This window comes from Limulus polyphemus, unplaced genomic scaffold (genome assembly GCF_000517525.1).
Source record: "Limulus polyphemus unplaced genomic scaffold, Limulus_polyphemus-2.1.2 Scaffold1098, whole genome shotgun sequence".
Taxonomy (NCBI): domain Eukaryota; kingdom Metazoa; phylum Arthropoda; class Merostomata; order Xiphosura; family Limulidae; genus Limulus; species Limulus polyphemus.
The window spans coordinates 63,441-72,827 of NW_013666708.1; the positions used below are offsets into that span (position 1 = coordinate 63,441).

The 9,387-nt window shown below is 30.6% G+C and overlaps 1 protein-coding gene across 1 annotated transcript in view; it reads right to left on the reverse strand.

Moving 5' to 3' along the window:
• Positions 1–8,441, reverse strand: part of LOC106462120 (selenoprotein F-like) — a 14,139-nt gene extending 5,698 nt beyond the window's left edge. The window contains exons 1-2 of the mRNA XM_013922009.2: positions 8,323–8,441; positions 5,386–5,556 (exon numbers count right to left, since the gene is read on the reverse strand). Of these exons, the coding sequence (XP_013777463.1) occupies positions 5,386–5,556; positions 8,323–8,370 (219 nt within the window). The 5' untranslated portion in view covers positions 8,371–8,441. The remainder of the gene's footprint in view (positions 1–5,385; positions 5,557–8,322) is intronic.
• Between the last annotated feature and the right edge of the window lie 946 nt (positions 8,442–9,387).

Below are 9,387 nucleotides of genomic sequence, written 5' to 3' on the forward strand. Positions count from 1 at the left end.
AGAAACACCCTTCACTCATCAATCAGAAAGATGTTCTTCTTCTCCATGACAATGCACATCCACAAGTGGCATGTTTGATACAACACAAGATTATAGAGTTGGGTTGGGAAGTTCTCCCCCACCCACCATATTATCTAGATATGGCACCATCAGATCACCATCTTTTTCGTTCGCTGCAACACCATCTTAATGGGAAAATGTATGCAAATGTGGAAGGTGTTAAAGAAGACATTGACATATTTTTGCTTCAAAGCCAAATGATTTCTTTAATCAGGGCAATAACAACCTGGTTGCAAGATGAAAAAGCATCATCAATAAGAATAAAGACTATTATATTTAATAAATGTTTTGTTTTGATATAAAAGTTGTTCAGGTTTTTTCATCCAAAACAAAAATGATATTAATTTCTTGACGACCTAATATCATTCAAACATTCAATTTTAAAGTTTTTAATAAAACAGAAACTTTCAACTTTGAAGTTATAAACTTTCCATTCCCAAATACAAATATTTCAAACAAGTTAGTATGTTTATTACTCTCAACTTATTATTTGCAATAAAATTTGTTCACCATTATAAAACAGTCAACAGAACTTGTAATCTCATTTACATTTTTTCATAGTCAAGGTTTCTCATTGCACATTTTAAACACAAGATTCATTCAATTCTATGGGAAATTCAACAGTGTTAGGGGTTTAGAAATTTTACTGTTTCACAACCTTTGAAAATCTTTCATATCTACACCTTTAATCCTTGGGATATTGTTTAGTGCAATGGTGAACTAACTGCCTTAATGTATGGATCACCCCTGATTTTACCTTTCATTAGTTTAAACTAATATAAACAGATAATATTTGGTATACAAGAATGATGTATTTAGTGTGATATGTCATTAATTTAGTTCTTTATTCTTTTTATGATTACTTTGCCATATTAATAAGTGTTGCAACCTTCCTTTCTAAGTAATATTTTTATTGAATTTTCTACTTCATAGAGGCTTATCAAGTTTCTTTCTAGGCTTTTACAGAAAATTTAGCCATCTCTATATGTTTGTTAAACAGGGGATAGATAAAGTAAGTGTTAATATTTCAAACATACCAAGTATTATGTTTAGCATGCTTTCTTTGTATTACATTTAACATTATTATATTTTCGTGGACAGTTCAGATATTATTTTCTATTTACTATCTTTATAAACATTACTTTTTGGTTATACTATAGGAAAATTACTACTACTTCTTAACATGGTTCAAATAGTAAGTCACTAATGAATTGTCACAGATGTTACTCTCCTCAAACATTACACAGTAACAGATTATTGACTTTTTATCGGCCAAAAGAAGTGTAAGGGAGAGTTAGAATTGTAGAAAAAACAGACATGTTATATAAAGGTTACATTATCCAAAGAAATGTATTTTTACAATAGTAATTCAAAGTAATAGCTCATTTCTCTGCATTGCCTAAGTAATGTATACTGTTTATATATTGTTAATTTCATTAACAGTATTGGTCAAACAATTTGCTATAATCTTTATAAGTAAAAATATAAGAAAGGTGTATTTAATTAGCTTTATTGACTGCCCGATTGATTTTTATTTTACTCTAAAAAGCTTGCTCTGAGCAGAGGTAAATATCAACTCAGCAACACAAAGATTATTCAGTTTCCTCAACTTGAAGTTTGGTTTGTTTAATTATTTGAATATCTTGGAGAGTGGTATGATCATTCATACATAATGACCTATATATATATATAAAACAAAGCTACACAAAGGCTGTCAACATAAGCTGTCCCAAGTTGGAACTCGTAAGCTAAAGAGAAGAAAGTTAATACACAGCACTTTGGTTACACTAATTGAATATTAGAATTTGATAACACAGGCCTGCGAATGTATAAAAGTTAGAAAGTTATAAATTCATAAAAGTTGTTTTGGTTTTACTAACGGATTTTCCATAATTCAGCTATGCAGATTTTGAAAATAATATTAATTTTTTTCTATTATGTAAGAATGTTTTACAAATCGGGAAGAAAGAAAAACTTACTTATCATCAAATTATTATTTCATTTACCACAATAAACATTTTTTATAATTATGTTTGTTAACAAAAATACAAACAAACTGAAGAAAAGGGAAGAACATTGATGTCAAACTCTTTCTCACAATTTCTGTACCAGTAAAATGATGTCCTTGGAGAAAGTAAGGTCTTAGCCCAAAGTCTGGACCTGAAAAATCTCTGAAAAATCCTTTGGAAAGCCCAAATCTCTCACTAAATCATTAAGTTCACCTTGTGTGAAAGCTGTGGTTCACCAGACGTTTAAGATTGAAAAAGATCCCTATCATCATTTCTATTGACATCAGCTTCAGAATCAGATGAAACTGTATTAAGAGTCTCCAGTGAATAGGTACAGGTACATCAGGTCCATGAGCAACAGGTCTCATAGCAGACTGAAGGTGGGATAAGAAATTTAATTTTTATTTCGAGTGTTGTACCCTTGCATGTTACATGAGCAAATATAGCAGTCATCTCCATGGTTTCTAGGCTCATGCCAGACCATTGAAATTCCAAAAGGCAAAGACTTTTTCTTACCTTTAGTGCAATGTCTAAACACTTCGACACAAATGGTGCAAACTTTGTGAGGAGCCCATGATTTGTCTTGGTCCCCCAAGTTTTATTCCAAAATACGTGTAATACACTTTTTTTGATGAATTCTGTAATGTTTTGCCTTTGTTTCTTCACAACAAATTTACCACAAATATAACAGAATATGTTTGGGTCATTTACTCAACCTCTTGTTGACATAGCAATGAATAAATAATACTGAAAAGAAAAAACAAATAATCTCAAAGTGCACGCACAAACAAACACTATCTAGAAATGACATGTCATGCGGCCTGTTAACTGTTTATATACTAGCGGTGCTTCTTGTAGGTTCTAGAATGATCAATAAGACTCTCAAGTCGCGATTGGTCTAGAGAAATTTGTCAACATTTTAAGCATAACAAAATGTGACCCAATTTCAATGAAAATGATTCACTTATGTAAAAGTATACATGACATTTTGTGAAAAATCTGTACATGATGAAGAAAAATGGATATTTTCAATTCAGCATACAAGAATTACCGTAGAACATGTAAAAATTTCAAAACAATGAAACCATTGCAGGCCTGTGTAATCATTCGCTTAGTGCACCCATGGGTACAAAGTGTGGAGTGTGATTTTCAAGCAACAGGATGCAAACTATGAATCTTCATATCCATAGTCCAATTTAATACATTTTTATTTTTGCATTTTTCTGAGTAGTACATTTTAAATGTAAAATCTGATTCACAAAAATACAGACAGAAATTTTTCAAGTATACACTAAAATTGGTGACCATTGGAATGAACTCTGATTGTGAATGTTTTTCCTAATATACGACATTAAAGGAGAAATTGAACTAAATTTGCACACAAATATAAAGTAATGAAACCAAAAAGTGTGTATAATTATACTGATGTTGAAAAGAGAACTTTAATGAAGAAAATTTGGCATTCTAATATTTTTACATAATTTACCTAAAGTTTTGTAAAGAAGAAATAATATCTTTAGAAATGTAATTACACAATTTGTAATAAACCTGAATTTTAGAGATCTATAATTTCAACCTTATGTATATATACACACACACAGATAGAATCAAACAACCTTCATGAAATCCTGAAATAAGTATATATCACAAAAATAATTTAATTCCTAATGCAATCTTCTTTTAAATGTAAATGTATCACTAGTTTCTTTGAATCACAAAACTTTTGTTAACTAAAGGTAAATTTATTTGTTACTTTATCACTGATAATTATTGCAATTTCAGATTTAATATCTCATCTTAATATCCTTGAATGATGGGGTTCAGTTCTGTTAAAGTGTCTACAAATGGTTGTAACAGTATTTAAAAGAAAAGAAAGATGATGATATGCAGTAATGTTTAGATTTTACTGCTACGCAGTACTAACATAAAGCTTTATATTTATATAGAAAATTTATTTAAAATTTCCACAAAGAATCACTAATAAATATAAATGCAACTTTCTAACTATTTTAAGACTCCTTGTGTAATTTATACACCACTTTAATAAAGGTGTAATAAATTCTCTTGTGTTCCTTGATTTTTTTAGGAAGGACCAGTTATGTTATTACACCTGTCAAATTCACTATAAAAAAAAAGAAAAAATATTTAAATTTAAATTCAGAATATTCAAAAATTTAAAATACTCATTGTAAATTAGGGTTAAAAATAAAAGCTGAAAACATTCAGATTAATTAGGTTTCATTTTTATCAATATTTCAAAATTCATAACTATTTTAATTCATTTTTTTCACAGGATTACTTAATAGGTCTCTTCCAATATTATTTAGTGCATGAGCCTTCTTCTAGGTTATGATGATAAAACTATATGAACAGTAGTCTCTGGAGTTATAAAAATTTTAAATCAGGTGAAAGTGTGAAGATGAAAATCAAGGATAAACTTACAGTTTTTGCAAAGTAAATTCTATCTGTGCTGCTAGTCTGTGGATAAGATGTTTACACTACTAATGTTTTCTGTAATTTTTTTGTGGTTTGACAGGTGAAAATGTGAGCAACAATTATAAAATAAGCGAGTAGCAGTAGTTAAACTTTTTCTTATTTGACCAAGTTTAGCATCATATTTATGCTAACAAATTTTCTTTTAGCTACTAACATTTATGGTAATTAGCTAAAGATGCTTTTTTCACAAGTTATAACTGCTTTATTATCAATTTTGTACTGAATAAAAAAAGTATTTTATCATAAAACATGCACCACTTGTAGTTATAATCAGCAGGCATCGAACACTTGAGGCTTCTGTGACATTGTATGTTATACAACTTTATCGTTCATCTAAGTTCATGATACTTCATGTGTGCAAAAACAAACATTTTTTGTAGAGACATCTTCCTACCTGTATGGTATATATATATATATATAGGCTGTACAAACATGCATTCTTTTGCACACACTCCTTCCCAGTTTACTACGTTTGCATTTCAATTGCCCCAAAACAACACTGAAAACATTTGATAACACCTCTTATGTAAAATACATGCACTGACAGTTTTACATCTTAACAACTACAGTCAAATGCAACCTTTCAGATATTCTTCTCATGATTTATGTGGTTTAGTTTAACCCTCAGTCTCTTTCAAAACATCAGGTGAAATTACTAACAGAGTACTCAATGAAGCAAAGAGTTGTCCACGATGCAAGTTGTAAGTACTTGTTTAAAAAATTCCATGATGAAAGCCCCAAGTTTTAATTACACTAAGTAAAATAACTGTGATAATTAAATCACAAAAAACAACAAGTATAAAAAGAACTTGTATATCACCTTAATAGGGTCTTTAGAACCACTAGCTCCACAACACTGATGACAACTATCTACCAAAACATCCAAGTCATGTTTTACAAGTTGATCACACCAACTGCACATTAAATCTGATTTACGGAGTCCAAGCTGTAAACATTCTTCAGCCGACAATTCACATTTCACTAAGGAAAGCTACAAAAAATAAATAAAAAATGAATACTTTAATTAGTGGTTTTTGTCAAGTAGTCAAATATGCATGTTATGTATTTTCTCATTTTATTTCACTGTATACTTTTAACAATGAAAGTTTAAATTTATGTATAATTTTTTAAGATAAATTCTACAATTACAAAAATATTGCCACACTATATAAATTTTCCTCTAATTTATAGAGTTAGTTAAGGGAATTGATAGTATTGATGCATCATTTCATCTTTTGTTGTACTTAATAGTGGAAATGGTTAGGCAACTAAGATGTAGAAGACAGGCTAGGCTCCAGTTAAAAGTTTTGTTTTTCTAACAAGGTTGTTCACTTTACATGAATCAATTATTTCCTGTAAAATAAAGAGTGGGTTTAAATTGTTACTTTTCTTGAGGGTGTATGTGTAGGCAATAATAGCCTTGAAGGACCAAATGATCCCTTGTTGTCTTAAGATTGTATTAATTAGCCTTAATTAGTCTCATTCACATCTCCTTGAGCACTTTTCCTGACCAGCACAAATATGTCCCAAGATTAGAACTTTTATCCTCCTGACAATCACTCCAAACCTGGAATTATCCTGGTCGTCCTTCTTTTAACTCAAGATATTTTCATAACTCAGATAAACAAAGTTAAACCAGCACCTTATAAAGTGAACTGATAACTTCCTTCAGCTTACACTAAGTTTATCTATGTATAAAACTTAAAATCCTGTTTGCTTTATTACTAGTTAAAATATATTGTCTAGTAGGCTTTACAGACTTGTTAAGGTCTATTCTTCATCAATTACACCTAGAGCTTTCCCTGTAAGGGTATTAAAATAAATTATGTTTTGAAAACCAAAGTGTATAGCCTTATTTTTATTTTAAAGGTATCTTATAAGTATTAGCCCAGCTCGCAAACAGTCTAAATCTCTATAAAACTTCAGCACCTTTAGTAATGAATGTCTAAGTACACCAAATCCACTGCATTACCTATGCTTAGACTTAATGTAATGCTTTCTAAGAAATTAAAATTTTTATGAACTTACCTTTATAAATCAGTGCTAACTATCTATGATAATAGTAAATTTGCCAAAGTGCTATTGTACAATTTATTTATTGATTAATAATTTCCTAATCACTGAAATAAGACTAGCTGGCCATTAATTACTTATACATTGTCTACTTCCTCCCTGAAGAATTGGTACCAGTAGCTAGTCTCCAATCTTTTGAAACATCACTCTTCAAAATAATGTTTTAGATATTTGTTTAAAGCTACACTAGCACCTACACTAAGCCCTCCCTAATTTCAATCTGATAAACTATAGGGGGAGACAGATATTTGACAGCACCTATCACAAAATCTGGTACTCTAATCAAGTAGGAAAAATTGACTGTCACTTTTATAATGCATCCAGAGCTGCAAAATGCAATGTGATTTGTTATTATCATCTTTCTTTTGAAATAATTGGCAAGGTCAGACATCTGGGAACTTTTCCCTCCACAATACGATGTCTGCATAGCAACGAGGCAAAGAAATAGTGCAACAAAGGGGAAATCCTATTCCTTTCATACACTTGATAGAAAAATTCTCACTGAACTTTCGTCTGATGGTGTGATATTATATTAACTCTAGTAGCCATAATGCTTATCAATCTTAGCATTTTGAATGGAACTCAAACAGATTAAAAACCTTACCTTTATGTGATTTTTAAATGTATGGTCTATTCAGTTTTTATTATTATTATTTTAGGAAATATAAAGGACCACCCCAGCTATGTACCATCAGTAGAGACAAGAATCAAGCCCAATTAACTATAACTTTATTTGATATCTGACTAATGCCTTGGCTGACAAGTTCTCTACATATTCATGAGACATTGCAATTGATAATTAGACAATCAAACAATAATATGTAAATGGTAATTGAAGAATTTGCACAGCAGCTACAGCAGTAACACGTGTATACGTATTCGGAACTTTACTCGCTTCACTATTGTTTGCCCTTTTGTCAAAATGGCATCTGCATTACTAAGCAAGATCACATGGCTTTGACATCAGACCAACCACATGGATGGTCATTAACCATGGACTCTCAGATCACTCCTCACCACACTAACAACAAAGCCATGCCCAGCCCTTCAAATAAATAAAATATCTATATTATGTACATATTTACCATATTTATGATAATCAATACTAGTACTACTAATACTTACAAAATATACATAAAAAATTTATACTATATCAAATTAATCTTTTATTGGTATTTCAAAATTCAATTACAAAAGGGCCAACCTAAAGAATATAATAGTCAATAGAGAAATAAAAACCTCGACACATATTATATACCGCTTCAGCCTGTGCATCACTAATAGTAATAGTATAACTATAAGTAACAGAACTGGTAGTAGTAGTACTAGTAACACTGCCAGGTAAATCGGTACTGAACTAAAAACTTAAAGCATATCTTGAAACCCAACATTATAGGTTGTATTTCAGACTAGTACTAACAATACTACGCCAATGGTTAATACGTCTAGTAACACTAAAAATAAAGAGTAACATTAACACTCAAAAGTTATGAGTTAGGCCTTAATGATACGACTGAATTTTAATCTTTTGTAATAGTAATAATAGTAATACTATTATTCTTACAAGTGAAAGCTTAAGATCTTTCCATTTTATTGTTCACTTTAGCACTTAATAAGTTAACATCGTTTCTTGATACATGAAAATATTAATATATATGAATTAAGATTATATTTCAAATATTACCAAACCGGTCACTATACACAAGAGAAAACTCCACACGTCAGCATCCATTATTTAAACTGTCGACTGACTTGCACTGGTGTAACTTCTTCAACAACGTATTCGATTCCAACGCACAATAAATATATGACAATATTAATACATACATCCTACCCAATATTATTATGTGTCAGATTTTGCAAATTGAAAAGTTTAATAGCTTATAAAATGTACATTATTCATGTTTAGAATCCATATGGATGTAAAACTCATTTTAGAACTAAATAATAATAGCTTCAATTATATATTTTGCTTATTTTTATTTATTTGATAAATTATCTAGTTAGGAACTCATCTACAACATTAACGTTAGTTATAGTGGTAGTAATATCGAGATGTTAATAAATTCAAATTATATTCTGTACATAAAATATTTTCACAATATATTATTAAAGAAGTTATTTGATTTGATAAAATAAAACAGATCAACGCTAGTCGTTCCTAATTTAGCATTGAAAGGCAGTTAGTCATTGCTATCCACCGCCAACTCTGGGGCTACTCTTTAACCAACGAATAGTAGGATTGACCCTAATATTATAACGCCCACAAGGCGAGCATATTTGGTGAGACGAGGATTCGAACCCGCAACCCTCAGATTCCGAGTTGAGCGCCTTAACCACATGGCCATGCCAGGCCTCAAAATCCAAACCCATAGAAAATTATTCTGTTGTAAACATTGCCAGGATTAAAGTTTAAATGCCGATATCTGTAGAAGCATTAGAAACCAATAGGCTTCAGATATCTGATAATGATAACATTAACTACATGATTTTCTTTCAGACTTATCTTTTGTCTCGCACATGTCATTGCCCAAGAAGTATTTCGCCAAATATTATAACTCATCATGATGATTCGTCAACATTCGGCGTTTAAACCATAACTTTTAAAATATTGTTACGACAGCGGAAGTCACGCGACGCTGGGAGCATGCGCACTAGAGTTTCTAGAAGGATCATGAATTTTCCTGACAACTCTAGTTTGTTCGAGGCACCCTCTTTTTTAGTATATTAGCCTGGCGAGTAAAACTAG